The sequence below is a fragment of the Elephantulus edwardii genome, unplaced genomic scaffold (assembly GCF_000299155.1).
Source record: "Elephantulus edwardii isolate Elephantulus edwardi_28Jun2011 unplaced genomic scaffold, EleEdw1.0 scaffold00058, whole genome shotgun sequence".
In the NCBI taxonomy this organism is placed as follows: domain Eukaryota; kingdom Metazoa; phylum Chordata; class Mammalia; order Macroscelidea; family Macroscelididae; genus Elephantulus; species Elephantulus edwardii.
In genome coordinates, this window is record NW_006399808.1 from 6,381,974 (window position 1) to 6,401,383 (window position 19,410).

General features: G+C 39.9%; 1 protein-coding gene across 1 annotated transcript in view; it reads left to right on the forward strand.

The window, feature by feature from the left end:
* LOC102850710 (zinc finger MYND domain-containing protein 12-like) overlaps positions 1-19,410 on the forward strand; it is a 72,114-nt gene that overhangs the window by 20,329 nt on the left and 32,375 nt on the right. Inside the window, exon 4 of the mRNA XM_006887562.1 lies at positions 9,282-9,351. Coding sequence (XP_006887624.1) covers positions 9,282-9,351 — 70 coding nt within the window. The remainder of the gene's footprint in view (positions 1-9,281; positions 9,352-19,410) is intronic.

Here is a 19,410-nt window from a genome sequence, read left to right on the forward strand (position 1 = left end):
TTTCAAATTTTCATCATCTTACTTACTACCCTTTAGTAACAAGAGAAATATTGTATATGAGTCCCCAGTGGCACAGTGTCCTGCAGGACAAACTGAAAGAAACCCCACTTCCTCTTCTGAATGCTCCTAGATGTGGGGCTTACATTTCTTGACCCGATTTCTTTGAGGCCTCAGCTTGAGTTAATTTGCCTGTTCAGCTCGTGGAGGACTCCGTGCCAGACGTCACCTCCAACTCTCTGGAGCTCTGTAACATGTGCTGGCTGCCAGAGCCTCCTCTGCAGCTGCAGGGATCTTGCAAAAGCCAAAGCGCATTCAATCCAAAGGACTGTCTTCCTCCTCCTGTTGAAGACAGGAGCCTCTAGCATGCCTTTCCTGCCTCCTCGGCCATGGCTTCCAAGCAGAGAACATACAAAAATCTCTATGCAGAGCTCGTTTTTTTTTTTAATAACTTCATCACCCTGACCCTCTCCTTCCATTTCACAGTGATGATTATTTTATTTCCTTTTTTAAACTTTTTGGGGTTTACTTTCTCATTCACATTGTGTTAGAAATGATCATTCCCACATACTGAGTCTTATAAAATTGATCATCATTGGTCTATGCCTACCACTTTCCTGACTTTTCAGATCCCCACAGGGTCTTTTTTTAATTCCTTCAACCTCTTCCTCCACCCATCAAAATTTTCGATCCAGGATTTCCTCTCTCTCTCTCTCTACTCTCAGAACTCTTGTCTTCTCCTCTCTTTCCCTCTTTGAACATTTATACTCATCTTATTCGTTATCCTTCTCTTTATATAATAATGGTCTTATGCAATATTTGTCCTTATGAGCCTCACTTAGTTCCCTCAGCATACTGCTTTCTTACATATTCCAAGCACCTCCCAAGAGAAACAATGCTTAAGAATGCTTCTTCTTTGTTGATAAGTCCCTACTTCAGGAAATCCATGACCGGGCAAGAACAACAACAGGAAGCCAAATAGTAACCTCAACTGAAAGCCCAGCAGCAAATCTCAGCACCATCTTAGGGAATCCAGCCTAAAAAACCTGGAGCTTATCATCATTTATTTCTAAAGCAGCACTTGATTAAGGGAAATCCAGAACTAAAGAACCCTAAAAATGGAGAGTCCCAAAGAGCCCTGATGATCACTCAGCTTAATAGTCTCATTTCATAGACGACAAATTTGAGGTATCTAAAATGAAATGGATTATTCTAAGTCATATCACTTTTTTTAAATCATACAAGTGAGACTGAAGTCCAGGTTCTCTGACTCTTAAGTTAGTTATTTCCATTACTACATTTGTTTACCTACTTTCTAAAAGTTGTTGGTGGCGGTGGTGGTGTGTACCCTCAGGTTGGAACTGAGCCAAAGCTGACCCTCTAGCAGGTTTTCCGAGGTAGTAAATCACATTGCCCATCTTTCTCCCACAGAGCAGTTGGTGGATTCGAACCTCATTCCCTTGGGTTGACAGCACAATTCTTTACCATTAAGCCACCAGAACTCCCTTTCCAAAAGTTAGACGAATTAAAAGTTTAGCAATGTGGTAGACAGCAGAAGAGATCCCCAAATATGTCCAAATCCTATGTCCCCAAATACTAAATACTTTGTTTTATAGAAAATAACTTTGCAGATGTGTTTAAGTTAATAATTTTTGAGATGGGGAAGTAGTCCTGGATTATCGAAGTGAGCTGACGGGACACAGTGGCTGTAACAAGTGATTTGGGCATATTAGAGATTGTGAGGATGGTACAAGCTATGGTAAAGTTCATATCTGTTGATTAAAGGTCACTATGAGTTATCAGCTGTGAAAACTAGGCCAGGAGCTGTTTGTGGAACAGATCACCAACTACTCATATGCAAGTTAAGCTGAAGCTGAGGAAAATTAAACCAAGTCCACAGGAACCAAAATATGACTTTGGGTCTATACCACCTGAATTTCAGAACCATCTCAGGAACAGGTTTGAGGCCTCGAGACCAGATGAGTTGTGGGAAGATATCAAGGGTATCATCCAGGAAGATTGCAAACAGTCATTGCAAAGACGGAAGAGGAGGAGAAGACCAAATTGGATGTCAGAAGAGACGCTGAAAATTGTAATGGAGTGCAGAGAAGCCGAAGCAAAAGGAAGAACTCAAGATACTAAGGAGTTGAATAGAAGATTTCAAAAGGCAGCATGGGATGACAAAGTAAAATATTACAATGAAATATGCAAGGAGTTGGAGTCAGAAAATCAAAAGGGACTGAAGAACAAATTCAAACTTCGAATTGCTATAATCAAGGATGCTTTAGGCAGAATATTAAATGATCCAGGAAGTATTAAAAGAAGATGGAAAGAATATACCGAGTCACTGTATGGAGAGGAATTGGCAGACACAGAAGAATTTCATGAAACAACATATGAGCAAGAGTCTATGGTGATGAAGGAAGAAGTTCAAGCTGCTTTGAAGGAAATAGCCAAAAAAAAGGCCCCAGGAATAGATGGTATACCAATTGACATATTCCAGGTAATAGATGCTGCCCTGGACGTGCTCACCAAGTTGTGCCAAGAAATCTGGAGAATAACCACTTCGCCAACTGACTGGAAAAGATCTATATTTGTTCCCATTCCAAAGAAGAGTGACCCAACAGAGTGTGGAAACTATAGAACAATATCATTAATTTCACATGCAAGCAAGATTCTACTGAAGATTATCCGAAAACGACTGGAACAACACATCAGCAGAGAACTGCCAGAAGTCCAGGCTGGGCTTAAAAGGGGACGTGGTACTAGGGATATTGTAGGTAATGTTAGATTGATCTTGGCTGAAAGCAGGGAATACCACAGGAATGTATATCTGTGTTTCATTGACTGTGCAAAGGCGCTTGGCTGTGTGGATCATAAAAAAACTGTGGCTGACTCTGAGAAGAATGGGAATCCCAGAACACTTGATTGTGCTAATGAGAAACCTGTACGTGGACCAAGAGGCAGTCGTTAGAACAGAGCAAGGAAACACTGCATGGTTCAAAATTGGGAAGGGCGTACACCAGGGATGTGTCCTGTCTCCATACCTATATGCAGAACAGATTATCCAGGAGGCTGGGCTCTATGAGGAGGAATGTAGGGTGGAAGATCTATAAACAATCTGTGATATGCAGATGACACAACCCTGCTTGCTGAAAGGGTCAAGGACTGCAGCCTCCAATACAGATTGAGGCTCAATGTCAAGAAGACAAAGATTCTCACCACTGGACCAATTGGCAGCATCAGGATGGATGGTGAAAAGATTGAGATTGTTCACAGCTTTAGTTTGCTTGGCTCCACAGTCAACACTCTTGGCACCAGTAACCAGGAAATGAAAAGGCATATTTCCAGGGGAAAGTCTGCTCTTAGGGACCTCTCCAAAGTACTGAAGAGTAATGGTGTTTCTCTGAAGACTAAGGTGCATCTGATACAGGCCATGGTCTTTGCTATCACTTGTTATGTATCAGAGAGTTGGACAAGGACCAAGATGGATAGAAGGAGAATTGATGCTTTTGAGCTGTGGTGCTGGAGAAGAGTATTGAGAGTTCCATGGTGTTGTTGTTGTTGTTAAGTGCCATCGAGTCGCAGGCGACTCATAGCGACCCTATGAATGAGAGTCCTCGACACTTGGGTGCCTTTCATCCTCTCTCCAGGTTCATAGGGTTTCCAGATGCAAGCTAGTATGGAAGTGGATGCCACTTCTCCTTCTACGCTTGTTTTATTTGGAGAGCTCCACCCCACCTGGCTCCTGGAGGCAGAGTCGCCTTTCTACAGAGACCGCCAGCACACAACACAACTCCCACGTACACAGCACCATACTCTCTGGCCAAAGGATCACAGTCACCCTGGGTGGAGCAAACCTGGGCGATTATGGCTGTCTCCTCCCTACTCTTCTCCTTTTGGGCTTGAAGCCGCTTCTGCTTTCAACCTGAGAGTACCATGGACTGCTAGGAAAACAAACAGATTCATCCTGGAAAGGGTCAAACCGGGTGGCTCCTTGGAGGCAAGGATTCTGAGACTCCGTCTAACATACTTTGGACATGTTGTAAGGAGGGACCGGTCCTTGGAGAGGGACATCATGCTTGGTAGAGTGGAGAGACAGTGCAGGAGGGGAAGGCCCTCTATGAGGTGGATTGATTCAGTGACTGGGGTAACTGGGATGGGTGTATCAGAGATGGTGCGATTGGCACAGGACAGAGCAGAGTTTAGGGCTGTTGTACATAGGGTCGCTATGAGTCGTAAGCGACTCAACAGCACATAACAGCAACAACATGAGTTGAGTTGACTTGATGGCACCTAACAACATGTTTCCAGAAGGAATCAATCCTGCTGACAGCTTGATTTTAATCTAGCCAGACTCAGTTGGACTTCTGCCCTCCAAAACAAATACCAAACCAGAAAACCTCTGCTGCTCTGGAACTTGTTTCAACTCTCAGCAACCCTTCATCAGGTTTCTGAGTTTGCACATCTTGACAGGAAGAGACAGCATATCTTTCTCCTGTGGAGCAGTGAGCTGAAGTCTATGTTCAGCTTTTTGAGGAAATGCCAGACAGCTTTCCAGAATGTTTGTACCATTTTACAATCCTACCAATAGTGTTAAGAGTTCCCATTTCTCCACATCCTTCCCAACATTTATTACTTGCTGTCCTGATAAACTTTTCCAATGCTATTGGGATAAGATGATATATCATTATGGTTTTGATTTGCATCTCTCTAATTGCCAGTGATTTTTAGTATTTCTTCATGTATCTGTTGGCCACCCAAATATGTGAAAAGTTTTCCTTGTCTTTTGTACACTAATGTTCACAGCAGCATTACACACTATAGCAAGAATCTGGAAACAGCCAAAATGTACAATCACAAATGAATGATTGAGAAATTATGGTATAGTCACATGATGAAATACTATGCATCATGTAGGAGCAATAACTGTGGAAATTATTACCTAACTTGTGAGGGAATGGAGAGCATTATGCTGAGTGAACTAACTCAGTCCCATAAAGACAAATACTATATGAGACCAATATTGTAGAAATAGATAACTAGCAAAATGAGTATGAAGATCTAAGGGGGTGAGGATGGGAACAGAAGGGTGAGGATGGAGGGGTGGTAATCACAGGGTCACACAACTTGATGGGTAGAGGGAGAGGTGGGTAAAGGAAATGGGGAAAATCATGTGTGAAAAACAATGTATATGAATTTTATAAGTAAACCAGTGCAAAAGAAAAAAAAATTTTTAAAAGATGCTGTTAGTGAGAGTTAAGAATCAATGAGGAGCATGTTATTGGAACCTGGAATAAAGGAGATTATTATATAATGGCAGAAAGTTTAGCAGAAGTGCACCCTGTAGTTATAGAAAGAAAAAACAAAACAAAATAAAACAAAAATAAACCCAGTTCTTATAAGTGAAAAAGTTGACGATGCAACTGAGAAGTTTCCAAGTAAAGTCTTCTTATTATTACATGATTACATGTTTCTTGTTTTCTCTCTTTCTGAATGAATGTCTAACACATGACAACCTAGATATTTCCCATTATTCTATTTGGGGAGTAAAATAATCTGTTTCATAGTCTCACAAAGCCAGAGATGGAAAGGAATTTTGTCTAGAATGAAGCCTCACTCTGGTGGCCTGTGGCAAGAAGCTGCGTTGAACTTCAAAAGGCACCAGGTGCTCTGCCAGAGCAGGATGGGCAATCCCCTTCCTTGTAATTACTGCCTCTGAAAAGCGACTGGAAGGTCAGCCATGGGTTGGTTCCTACTCTACAATACAAAACAACAACAATGGCAGATTTAGGGAGTTCTGGTGGATTGATTATTGGAAAGGAGTTGTGCTGCCAACTCAAAGGTACATGGAGTTCTGGTGGATTGATTATTGGAAAGGAGTTGTGCTGCCAACTCAAAGGTACATGGTTCTTATCCACAAATTGTTCCATGTGAGAAAGAGGGTCAAACCCCTCCCATATGATGCATTATTCCTGAAAACCCACTGGAGGGTCAGCTATGAGTCAGTTCCAATTCAACAATACACCACAATAATAATGATAGATTACAGAAGTTCTGGGGAATCAAGGAACAAAAATATGTTAAAATGAAACTTTCACAGAAATATCCTTGAAATAAAATTGTTATGAGTTAGCTGTTAAAAAATTGGAGCAAATATTCAGGGAAGGAGAGTCAAGGATAGGGCTGAAATCAAAGACTGTCTTGAAGTTTTTGCTGAATCCTTGCCAAACAAGTTGCTAGAGTACAATCTGAGCCCATATAAGATAAAGTATAGGCAAGAGGGAGAAAGAGAGTCATTATCCAGGAGATGTACAGAGCAAAGGCTCTGACACCTCATAGTACTGACATGAGCCCTAAGAATTATTCATTAGTATTAGTAGCCAAGAAGGTGAAGATCTCAACAGTGACATCACAAAAAATGAACCATACTGGGAACCTCCAGCCACAGCATCCTATTGGTCCAAGTACTACTAAACTTTATTGCATGAAACCCACCCCAACAGGTTATATAAGTATCTAACTCCTCATAACTCATTGTCTTCTCCACTCTTTTCATTTACACAGGTAGTGATCATTCCTCCCTCTGGAATGTACTACTGTTAATAAACTACCTTAAATTTCACTTTGTTCGACCTCCTTATGCTTTCTCTCAACAAGTTGGACATCCTTGATCTTAGTGACTGTTGAGTTTCCAGGGCTCTGGTCATACTTTGGTTGCTGTAACAAGGGTATGGCCCACATTAGAACTATTTAAAATAAGTCAGAAAATACTTCTTTTAAGAGCCACTAAAATTCCTGTAACACCAAGCAATGGTTCTATGAGGAGGCACTAAGATTAGGCTTCAGGAGAGAAGAAACCTCTATGTGAGACACTCTTCCCTAAAGTCAGCACTTTCAGGTGTGTGAGGGGGAGAGAAAGGACTGAAATTTCCCTGAGGAAAGGTCCCTCCATTTGAGGATCCTTATCTCCATGCATGCACAGTCATCCCAGGTACCAAACAGGACAAGAGAGTTTGGAACAGAGAGCTATAAGCAAAGGGAAGACTTTCTCAGCTGGCATGCTGAGCTACAACACAGCCAAGTTGGAACTCCCCTAGACAGAAACTGCTCAAGTAGAGCACTGGTCTTGAACGAGTCAGCCACTCCATCGACAAAGGAAAACAGTAGACTACAATAAAGGAAGAGTTCTGCAGGGTTGCACTGCAGACCATCAAGAACCTGAAGAACTTTAAGAAAAGCAAATTTTCCCAGAAAGGACTTCCAGTAGAGAGAATGGCTCAGATTGAGCATTTTAAGCTGCCAACTAATCAATAACATCATAAAGAGAAGAACTACTAATAACTTACACAGACACAATAAGAATGGCCTAACAATGATCAAGAAGAACTTCACATAATGTCAAGAAAGTAGTAGGCACTTTTAAACACTCTAAAACAAAATAAAACAAAAAACCAAAACCAAGAACATAATACTGAAGACACAATGAATATCCCAGAGTCAAGATGGCAGAAGAATATATATTGATATTAGAGTATTTGAGCAGCCACAGGAATAAGTACAAATGATGGAAGAAACAATGGAAGCCACAAATAAAGGGAATATTCATCAGAAAATTGAATAAAGACTAGAGATAATAGAAGGAAAATTGATAAGCTGTGGTGCTGAAGAAAAGTATTGAATATACCATGGACTGCTAGAAAAACAAACAAGTTCACCTTAGACAGGATGAGACCTGGCTGCTCCTTGGTGGCTTCATCCGACATATTTTGGACATGTTGCAAGGCAGGACCAGTCCTTGCAGAGGGATGTCATGCTTTGATGGGTGGAAGGACAGCACAAAAGAGGAAGACCCTCGGTGAAATGGATTGATTCAGTGACTGGGTTTCTGGGTACATGTGTCAGAGCCAATAAGATTGGCACAGGATAAAGCAGGGTTTAGGGCTGTTGTACATAGGGTTGCTATGACTCATAGGTGACTCGATGGCACATAACAACAACATACTCTTATAAATTTGAAAATCTATAGGAAATGAACATACTCCTTGAAATTTATGGCCTTTCCAAGATTAACATGGACAGATGTAGAACACTTGAACCTATCACAAAAGAAAAAAATTCAGCAGGTCATAAAAAGACTACCTCACAAAAAAAGTCCTGGACCAGATGGCTTCATGGCTGAATTCTACCAAATATTTGGAGAACACTTATCATCAATCCTACTTAAGGTATTTTAAAAAACAGAAAAAGAAGAAACAATTCCAGAGTGATTCTATGAGGCAAGCATAACCCTTATACCCAAACCAGGCAATGTACATACTACAGGAAAAAAAGAAAAGAAAACTACAGACTCTCATGAACATAGTTGCAAAAATCCTTAACAAAATCCTAGCCAATAGAATCCAAAAGTACACCAAAAAAATAATTCATTATGACCAAGTGGGATTAATAACAAGTATGCAAGGATGGTTCAATATAAGAAAAACAATCAATGTAATTTACCAGATTAACAAAGCAAATTACAAGAATCATATGATCCTAGCAATTGATGCAGACAAGACATCTGACAAAATCCAACACTCCTTCCTGATTAAAACACTTAGCAAAATAGGAATAGAAGGGAATTTCCTTGACATAGTGGAAAGTATATATGCAAAACCAAAAGCCAACATCATTCTCAATGGAGAATGACTAAAAGCATTTTCTTTGAGAACAGAGATTAGACAAAGATGTCCATTGTCCCCACTTCTATTCAATATTGTATTGGAAGTACTTGCTAGGGCAATAAAACAAAAGAAAGAAATAAAAGGCATCCGAATTGGCAAAGAGATGATTAAACTGTCACCAGACGTAAATGATATGACAGTGTACACAGAAAACCCCAAGGACTCAACAACAACAAAAAATGTTAGAGCTAGTGAACCAGTTTAGTAGGGTATCAGGATACATGATAAATATCCAAAAGTCAGTGGGATTCCTCTAAAGTAACAAAGATAACTCAGAAAAGGAAACCAAGAAAGCAATACCATTTACAATGTTGTTGACTGCTGTCGAGTTGAGCATCACTCATGGTGACCCTATGAAAAAAAGATCTGAACCCTGTTCTATAGCTATCATTGTTTCTCTAAGTTCATAGGGTGTCCAGAGGCACATACTTTAGGAAGTGGATCCAACCACAAATTGAGAACTTGGGAATTAACCTAGAGACACAAAAGACCTATACAAAGAAAATTACAAAATGTTTCTGCAAGAAACAATAAAAGACCTATTGATCTTCACCATAGACTTCGAGATCGTCACCAAGGAAGACCCATGCAGCTTCTACGAGCATGAGATCACCATGCTCTGCACGGAGTAAGGCCCTCACTTCCTTTGCTGTGGGTGTCTCATGTCACGTTTAACATGTGTTCGTTATTAAAACATCCAGAAGGAGGCATGGATTCAGGGAGCTGGGAGAAGAACATAGCTGGTGTGAGGTAGGAGGCTGCAGAGCAACGCGGGCAGAACAAGGAGAGGGAACAAGGGGAGGGAGAGAGCTGTATGTGTTTTTAGAGGGTTACTGGCATGGTTGTTTTATTAAATAAAACACTAAGTATGGCCTGGCATTAAAAAAAAGGAAGGAAGGAAGGAAGGAAGGAAGGAAGGAAGGAAGGAAGGAAGGAAGGAAGGAAGAAGAAACAATAAGAGACTTAAATAAATAGAAAAACGTTTCTTGTTCATGAATAGGAAGATTCAGTATAGTGAAAATGACAATCTTATCAAACTTCTAGTACAGGTCAAATTCATTTATCAAGGAGATTCAAAAGGAAATTTTCAAGTTAATTTGGAGAGGAAAGAGACCCTGAATAAGCAAAGCATTCCTGAAAAACAAAAATGAGGCACAGCACTCCCTGACCTCAAAACCTACTACATAGTGGAAATAACTAAATCAGTATGTACAATATGTACAATGACAGGAACATCACGAACCCAGAAATGGATATTTCATACGGAAATAAAATTCACAAAATGGGCAAATGACAGTTTCTTCAACAAGTGATGCTGGCAAAACTGGACAGCTACCTGCAAAAAGCTGAACCAGATTCCACATCTCACAATATACACAAAAATCAACTCAGGTGGGATCAGAGACTTCAGAGTAAGACCCCAAAACATAAAGTACATAAAAGACTAACTGGGACCAGGCTTCAAAGGCCAAGTCTATGGAATAAAGAGGCTGACAAATACAGTGAGAAATGCACAATCTAGAGAGGATAAAATTGATGATTGGGACCTTCTAAGGATTAAATCTCTGTGCACATAAAAAAAAATCCAATAGGGTGAAAAGAAGACCTACCAGCTAGGAAAAAAAAATTCACAAAATCATTTCAGACGAAAGTCTCATAAGAAAAGTTTACAGACTACTACTGGGCTTCCAGAAGAAAAAGACTGATCACCCAAATTACAAAGAGGGCAAAAGACATGGAAAGAATTTTCACAGAGGAAAACACTTGGATGGCCAAAAGAAACATGAAGAAATACTCAGAATAAAAAAAAAATGCTCTTCATCACTGGCAATAAGAGAGATGCAAATCAAAACCATTGTGAGATACCATCTTAACCCAGTAGCAGTGGCGAAGTTCAGCAAGGCAGCAAGTAATACATGTTGAAGAGGATATAGAGAGGTGGGAACTCTCACACACTTTTGGTGGGACTGTAAAATAGTACAAATACTCTGGAAGGCAGTTTAGTGTTTCATAGAAAAAAACCTGAACATAGAAACTCTGTACGACACAGCTATTTCACTATGAGGAATATACCCCAAGGAAAGTAGAACTGAGACACTAACAGAGATTTGTACACCAAAGTTCATAGCAGCATTATTCACCATCACAAAAATATGGATACACCCCAAATGTCCAACCATAACTGAATGGATTGAGAAATTGTGGTACATTCACACAATGGAATACTATACAGCACTCAGGAGAAACTACTACATAACTTGGGAGAGACTGGAAAGTTTTAGTAAGCTAACTCAGTCTCATAAGGACAAATACTGCATAAGACCATTATTTAAGTAAAGCAAGGACATGGGTCCAAGGCAGAAAAGGATTGAAGCAGAGGGGTGAGGATGGTTAGGGGTGAAATCACAGGGTTGCACAATTTGATGGGTGGAGGAAGGGGGTAAAATAAGTGGGAAAGATCTGGCTGGAACCCAAAAAGACAGGGTAATGGTGGGCATACTCCAATGGTGATTAATTTTATAAAAAATATGAATGGGAATGATTATATAAAACCTGTGAATGAATAATAGTGTGAAACACAATGTATAAGAACTTTATAAGCAAATCAATATAAAATAAACATGAAAATAGGCACTAGGATTGCTGTACACTGTCTGATGCCTTCTTGATGCCAATCTCCCTGGTATCTTGGGCATTATTTATATGGCAACTGTCCAAATAAGAGGTACATAGCAAAGAGGACTGGAAGAGTGTATCAATCTGATATACTTTGGGCACATGGCCAGAAGGTACCAGGGAGGAAGTTATGCAACAATGAAGGAATATATATTTTTTTAAGTGGACTGGTGGAGGGAAAGGAGGAAAATGTGCAACAACAAATGAATGAAAATCCAGCTTTTCTGTAAACTTCTATTAAAAATCACAAAAATAAAAAATCTTCCTGGTGTCTCCCACCTTGCTGAGTTCATTTGACTGAACAAGGGAAACCAGTTAGCTCACTTACTGCGTGCTAACAAGGCCACCTTATTTAGCCAGGAAACTGGGAGAGTATGATAACACATGTAAGATTTCAAAATCAAAGGTCACAAGTTTGCAGCATCTAGAGATAAGACTCTAATACCCTATAGAGAAAGATCAACAGCAGACTTAGTAAGAACTCCAGTAGACTAAAGCAAAATAATAATAATTTCTATCTCCTGAGTCCCTGCTATGTTCCTTGAGGTTCACACAGACCATGTCTCCAACTCAGAATAGTATATTGATGAATACTAGATGAGAAAATGGGCATTTAAAGGAATTACACACATTTTCTCAGGTAACACTCAAAGTGCTTCATGACTGGGCTGAGACACCAAAGAGTTTTACATTCTGTCACATTCTACCAAATAACTGTACCAAGTGATAGCTGGTCAGAGAATATATGTTATAAGAAAAAAAGAAGAAAGGTTTGGATTGGACACTGAGATAAGCAGGTATTTCTGAAGGCAACAGCAAAGGGAAAGTCTTATTATAAATAAAGTGTGATACAGGTAATCAACTGACATATGTCAAGAAAAAAGGTTCTGTTTATTTAAAAATTAATTTTATTCATAGTTCTTTGTTTTATAAGTCAATCCTTGAGCCAGCTATCAACCAGAATTTAATACCCATTAACATAGTATGCATTCTGAAAGAATGATAAACTCCTAGTCAATTTAAGTATTGGATCTTTCATATTAACATACAATATTAACATATACTAAGGGAGAAAATGCTCAACATTAAGCAAGATTCTTACCACTTGGCCAACTGGCAGTTCCATGATAGATAGAGAAGAGATTGAAGTTGTTAACAATTGCCGTTAACTTGGAATCCACAATCAACACTCTTGGCACTAGTAGTCAGGAAGTAAAGACAAATTGCATTAGTGAAATCTGTTGTCAGGGACTGCTCCAAACTGCTAAAGAGCAATGTCAGCCTAGAGACTAAGGTATGCCTGATACAGGCCATACTCTTTGCCATTACGTGCTGTGCACAAGAGAATTGGGAGAATGACTAAGAATCATAGTAGAAGAATTGATACTGGAGTTGTGGTGCAGGAGAAGAGTCTTGAACATACCACCATGGATCATCAAGTGAACAAACAGGCTTGTCATGGAGAGGGGGAAACTAAGCTGCCCCTTGGAGGCAAGGAATTTTAAGCTCAATCTGATTTACTTTGGTCACATGGCCAGGAGGGACCAGTAACTGGAGAAGGCATCATGCTTTGTAAGGGTGGAGGCCCAGTGCAGGAGAAGAAGAACCCCAATGAGAAGGACTGACACAGTAACTTGGATAATAAGAATAGGTGGGTCAGAGATGGTAACACTGGCTCAGGATAAGGCAGCGTTCAGAGCTATTACATAGGGTGACTATGAGTTACAGATGACTCAATGGTACATAACAACAACAAGGAGGAAAAAAAATAGACATTAAAAGTCTATTTTCTTCTGCAATAGGAAACAACTTATCTGGACATTTAAATCATAAGACCAGAAGAATGGTGTAAACCTATTGTGGAAAAAATTCCCCATGCCTTATTATTGAATATCATAGATTTATTTTTTTTTCTCTTGTGATTTAAAACAAAAAACCCACATACATCAGATTTGGGACGAATGGGGGAAAGTTGCCGGACCACGGCAACCTGTCAGAACAAAGAACAGCATCCTCGGTAAACGGGTAAACGTGCTTCTTAATGGCCTGGGCTGCTTCTTGAAGTGCTCGGTTTCTCACCACTTTAAGGATTCAAGAAGTCTGTTTGATCACCTGTCAGGGTGGCATCAGAGGGATTCCTGCCCGGGATGGGAGGCTAGAGGGATAAGCCAAGACATTCTAACTTCAAATTTCTGTCATTCGCTGGATCTCACAGAAGGTACTCAGGAGACCATCTAAAGTCATGTGGCTCAAACAAATACCCAAGAATGGTCATACTCTCTGCATTCTAGATGACACAAATTCTCTAAATATGGGTGGGTTAGTTTTTCACCTTGACTGGCTGTAGTACGTAATCCTGCAGGCTGAACAGTGGGACTACCTGACCTCAACAGGTTTCCTCTGGTCCAATATTTCCACAGTACCTCATCTCACTTATCTATCTGGCTGAGCAAATTCCTACAAGAAATATCTCCCTCAATGATCTATAATAAAAATGAGATTCAAGAGGACAACACTGAAGTAGAATGGCATTCATGAGAACTCTGAGATGAAAATTTCCAGTCAGCCTTAATGCTGGAGAATTTACTTGAGGATGTAAAAATAACACGTACCACTATATTTCTTCCCTTTATTTGCTCTCTTCTGCAGAGCTTACTGCTGTGTGCACAGCATCATAAGAGTCTAGAAGGTCAGATTGACAAAACTTCTTGGAGGAGAATAATCTTTAGTTCTCCAAATATATATGCCTTGCCACTTCCAGACCATAAAAGCAAACTCTGGTCTGGAAAATGCCAAATTCTATCTTTCAGGAAAATCCAAATGGCCCCAAGATCACACTGGTGAGATTATAATAAACTGTTATAATTCCACCTTAAAGACCCTTCAGACCTCTTAAATTTTTTTTTCCTTCCCAGTTTTGGCAAACAGTGAAAATGGCTCTACTAAGCTTCACCTCACATACTTTGGGCATGTTGCTAGGAAGGGTTATTCCTTGGAGGACATGATGCTGGGAAGGGTGGAGGCTCAGCAAAGGAGAGAAAGACCCTCAACTAGGTGGATCGACACAGTGACTGATGCAATGGGCTCTTGTGTGTCAGGATGTGAGGATAGAACAGTGTTCAGATCGTTTGTTCATAAGATCTCTATGAGTCATATCTGACTTCATGGCACCTAACAACAACATTATAAAAGGGAGCTCTCATGGCTTCAAGGGTAGAGTTTTGTTGTCAAAGCAAAGGCAAGTAGATTGAATCCACCAGCTGCTTCAAGGGAGAAAAATGGATAACTTTCTCCTGTGCTATTTACAGACTCTGAAAAGCTGCTGGAGTGTCAATTATGAGTTAGCTCAGACTTGACAGCACAAAACAACAAGAAGGAAATAATACAACTAGACCTGGTTGAATTTGCTTTTCATCTACCAACATCTGTCCTTAAGAAAATAGTAGTATTTGTGTAGCAAAAGAATATTTCTTTGTTCTATAGAAGATATTTTACCTGTTACATGTTTGCAATGGTTTTGAATAATTCTGAAGACTTTCTCCCCTCCTTCACCTCTGGGAGAACAGTGTCCTCTCTAACCAAATACAGAAGGTTTGATAGTTAAAACATGTCTCAAAGGAGAGAGTATAGGGTTGACAAGAAGTCTTATTCAACACATCAGTCCCACCACTATGTTTGAAAGCCAGGAATGAAAACAAGTTTGTAAAGTATACAAGCAAAGTTTCTGTGCTCACCAAGAATAATCGCCCATCAACAATGCAAGCTCTTAGACTGCAGTTCTAAGAGAGTCTAAACCTTCCAAGGAATTTCAACTGATGCCGGAATCCAGGCCCTGCTGCAGAGTGTTACAACAGCTGGAACACCAAAGATCACCATCTTTCAGACCTCATATGAAGCCACAGCATGATAAACAAATTTAATAAAATTACGAATTGGCAAACTGTTTGCAACAAATGTTATTTCCTGGATAACAAGACGGATAACGTACATTCTGCAACATATGTGAGGAATTATTGAAAACAGATGTAAATGTTCTCAAACTCAAGTCTTTGGCACAAAACAGAATATGGTTATTCTACATTTTGCTTTACAGCATTGCCCAGTATACCTCCAACACTAGCCCTTCTATTGATCAGAATTCATTTCTGATGACAGCGTCTGCTGTCTTCCCCTCCTTTGTAAAGTGTGCAGTAAGGACATGTATTCCAAAAGCCCTTCCATAAAACACCAGATGAAACACTGCGTACTGGATGAAAAGGAAAAATGAAGATGAATGGCAAACAAAGGATGATAATTATATTCAAATTACCCCTCGTCTAAGAGTCTCACACACCTATATTGTAAAAAAAACCCCAAAATCCACAATACCCTCACTTCAACCAAACCCTGTCTGTGTCCTTGGTTAAATGCCACACCCTCATTCGGTCTTTCATTTTCCCTTCTGACACTTTCCACTGATTGGCCAGTGTGGCAAAAGCAGCCACACTACTTCATCCTACCTGCTGCACAATCAAAAATGTTCTAATTTTAAGGCGAACAGTCTCCTGAGCATTCACAAAGCCATGCAATATGCAATCATCACATTTTGGAAATGGGGGCCCAGAGAGGTATTTTCCACGGAAAGTAATTTACATTTTTCAGCTCCAAATGCAACTTTTCTTCTAAGAAGAATCATCTGCACAACAGATTTGTATCTGAAAATAGAAGGCTGGATTTATGCAAAACTGATCTCAGGGGATCATCGCAGAAACACACAAAAAGTAATTTTCTGCCAAAATTATACAGAGCACTCACAAGAGATGTTTTTCAAATATGACCACTAAATACATAAAATACACAAATGAAATGGAATTAATACAAACCAAGAGTACTACAGCGATCTTAAATTAAAGGGTTTGGGTATGTCAGACAAAACATCAGAATAAAATTTTTGAGAGTTTGAAATTATAGAAATGTCAAAACCCACATAAATCACACAACAAAGAACATCTCTTGCTCAAAGCTTGGCCCCTCAAGTTTATTTCAATGTGCCACAAATGCAATGGACAGAAAAGTTAATTCTCTAAATTTCCCAAACTGTGTTAATGTGCCCAAGTCCCAAATTGTTACTATTACTTGAGCAGAGAGGAATGAGTTGAATTATAAAACTATAAAGACAATAATTTCAAATGGACTTGTACAGGCCCAGAACAATACAACAAATTGGAAACAAAAGCCCTGTTAAGATGTCTTTGTCACTACCTAGCCCATCTGCAAAGCAAATTACAAATGGGCTAGGGGTCATTTTTAATTGTCCTATAAAGAGATTTCAGCAACTCCAAGTAATGTAACAGTGTATATTCATATACGTGCAGAAAGTTAGACTAGAGAGAGTATAGGGCAAGGGGTCAAAGTATGTGGGTTCTAAACGCCAACCTTTCACTTAACATTTCACATAAGGCAACTCATTAACCTCTCTGGAGTCTCCGTTTCCTCTAAAAAAGAGGAGAGTGTTATATAACATGTCTTCTAAGGTTCTTTCCTTCCTTAGCATCCAGTTTGTAACAGATAAATCACAGTAAGATAGAGCAAGAGTTGCCCCTTAATATATTTTGAAGTAGTCATATTCTACCTATGTTTCAAGAATGAACCAAGAAGTACTTCTGAGGCACCAAAAAGCCACATGGCACTTTTTCTTCTACTGAAAGATAGGAAATAAGCTCCATTTTATAGACTCAGAGGGGAGCAGGAGAAAGAGAAAGTCCCACCTCTATTTGTCTTGACTTTGACGTTTCCCATGCAGCCACTGTTTATGTTGGCTGTCATCCTTTGATTTCCACTCTAGTTTGCAGCATGGAGGTCACTAGGTAACCTCTGTCTACAAGAATCTTATAAGCTCTCAACCCCCATACCAACAGTGCCTATGTACCTGGCGGGCTTTCCCTGACAGTCTCCAGCACTTGGCAAGGGAAGATCGAAAAGATGCAGACTAATGTCAACTCGAATAGTAATCTGTTAGGTGAATGGTCCTGTTGCTTACTACACAAGAGTAGGTTATGGTTTCATATATCATGTTCAATGTGCAATAGATATTTTTCTCAACCATTCATATTAAACTGGTGTAAATGTTTTTATTCCTTGCCACATTTCTGGGTGGTAAGCTCAGGCTCTCCCAGGAATTTGTTTGCTTTAAAATGCCATGCATCTCCAGGCGGCCTTACCTCATAAAAAATGGGCACGTTTTCTAAATGAATTCCCCTTTTTTGCAGTTAATAACTAACTCACACAGCAGAAGTACACCATGTGTGAAGTCCTGTTTACTATCAGTGGTAAATCATGTGCCCCACATCCTGTAATTCATTCTGAATACTGTAATCCCATTCACTGTAGCCTGGCTTTGCCCCATGCTGATTGGCACCAATACCACCCAAATTTGTGGTAAATTTGATTCAAATTCAGACTCTTGTCCTAGGAAATGCATTTGTTTGGGAACAAGACATTTTAAAGCAAGCCTCATGCCAATATGTACTTCGGAACAAAGGCTCTAAACATGCTTTGGCTTTTACTCAAAGGTTTACGTCGTCAGTGGGCTATTATCTAGATGAGGTCAGGTTTGTTCTGATATGTCACCTAACCTTTTGTTCCATCTCTCCTTTCAGGAATTTTTCATTGGCTGAAGTTTAAGTATCTGTTAACTAAGGTATTGATACTACTGTGTTAGCAGAAACCGTCTCATAGCGATTCCACGGGATAAGAGGGGGAAAAAAAAACACCAAACACAAAACACTTTCTGATCATAGACCCACCACAGAATCTGTCACAGCTTGAACTATTGTGATCCATGGAGTTTTCACTCCCTGATTTGCAGAAGATCATTAGCCCATTCTTAATAGGGAACCCTGCTGAAATTTAGTTAGCATCTCAGCAACAAACACTCCTCTTGAGGTTGAAAGATGGGTGGTTCTGTGGCTGAGTTCTGCAGGTCTAAAGCAACCCTAGGCCTCTTATATGGAAGGTGAGAACTCTACCACTGAACTACCAATGCCTCTGATATTAAGACTACACAGCTCCTAATAACGTAAGACTACATAACTCTTAATAATATGCTATGACTACACACATCTCCTTATACTTATTGCTGATGAAAGCTTTAGGGTCAAAAATATCAAAACTATTAAAATGTACTATGACTATAGTTGGTGAAAGATGAATTTCTATACAGGGGCCACTACCTATCAAACATAGCTCAATGTCTCTAACAGAAAACTTTTAGAAAGCTAGAAATTAGCAATAATGTTTCCTCTGCACCTCGAAAAGGTAACGGTACAAAACCTGTTCCTTTCTACAGCCAATTTACACATTTTATTCTTGTCTCAGACTTTCCCTGGCAGAGGCAGTTAAGGCTTTTGGTTTAGAGTTAGAAAGCTAGCTATAAAGGGCATCATGAGCCTGAAACACACATAAAATGTTAGGGGAGCCCTTGTCTTTCTCTCCCTAAGGCAGAGTCTCATTGGGATGAGAATCAGACCTAAGATCTGATTTTAAGTCCTGCCAGGTTCTCCAGAATAATTTGACAAGAAGTCAACAATTTTTTATTTTTTCTGTAAAGGTCCAGATGTAAGTATTTGTGGTATTGCAGGCCATATGCAAAATTGCAGCCCACGAGCAACAACTCAGTTCTTGCAGTAGCATGAAAGCAGCCATGCACAACATGGAAGCAAATGGGCATGGCTATGTTCCAGCAAAACGTTATTTCTAAAAGCAAGCAGAAGGTCACTGTTTGCAATCTCTGATTTACAACAGTAAAGAGGAAAGCACTATAGATTTTAAATTTTCTAGTGTTGTTGTTGTTATGTGCCGTCGAGTCGTTTGCTACTCATAGCGACCCTATGCACAACAGCCCTAAACCCTGCTCTGTCCTGCGCCAACCGCACTACCTCTGACACACCCATCCCGATTACCCCAGTCACCGAATCAATCCATCTCATAGAGGGTCTTCTCCTCCTGTGCTGTCCCTCCACCCTCCCAAGCA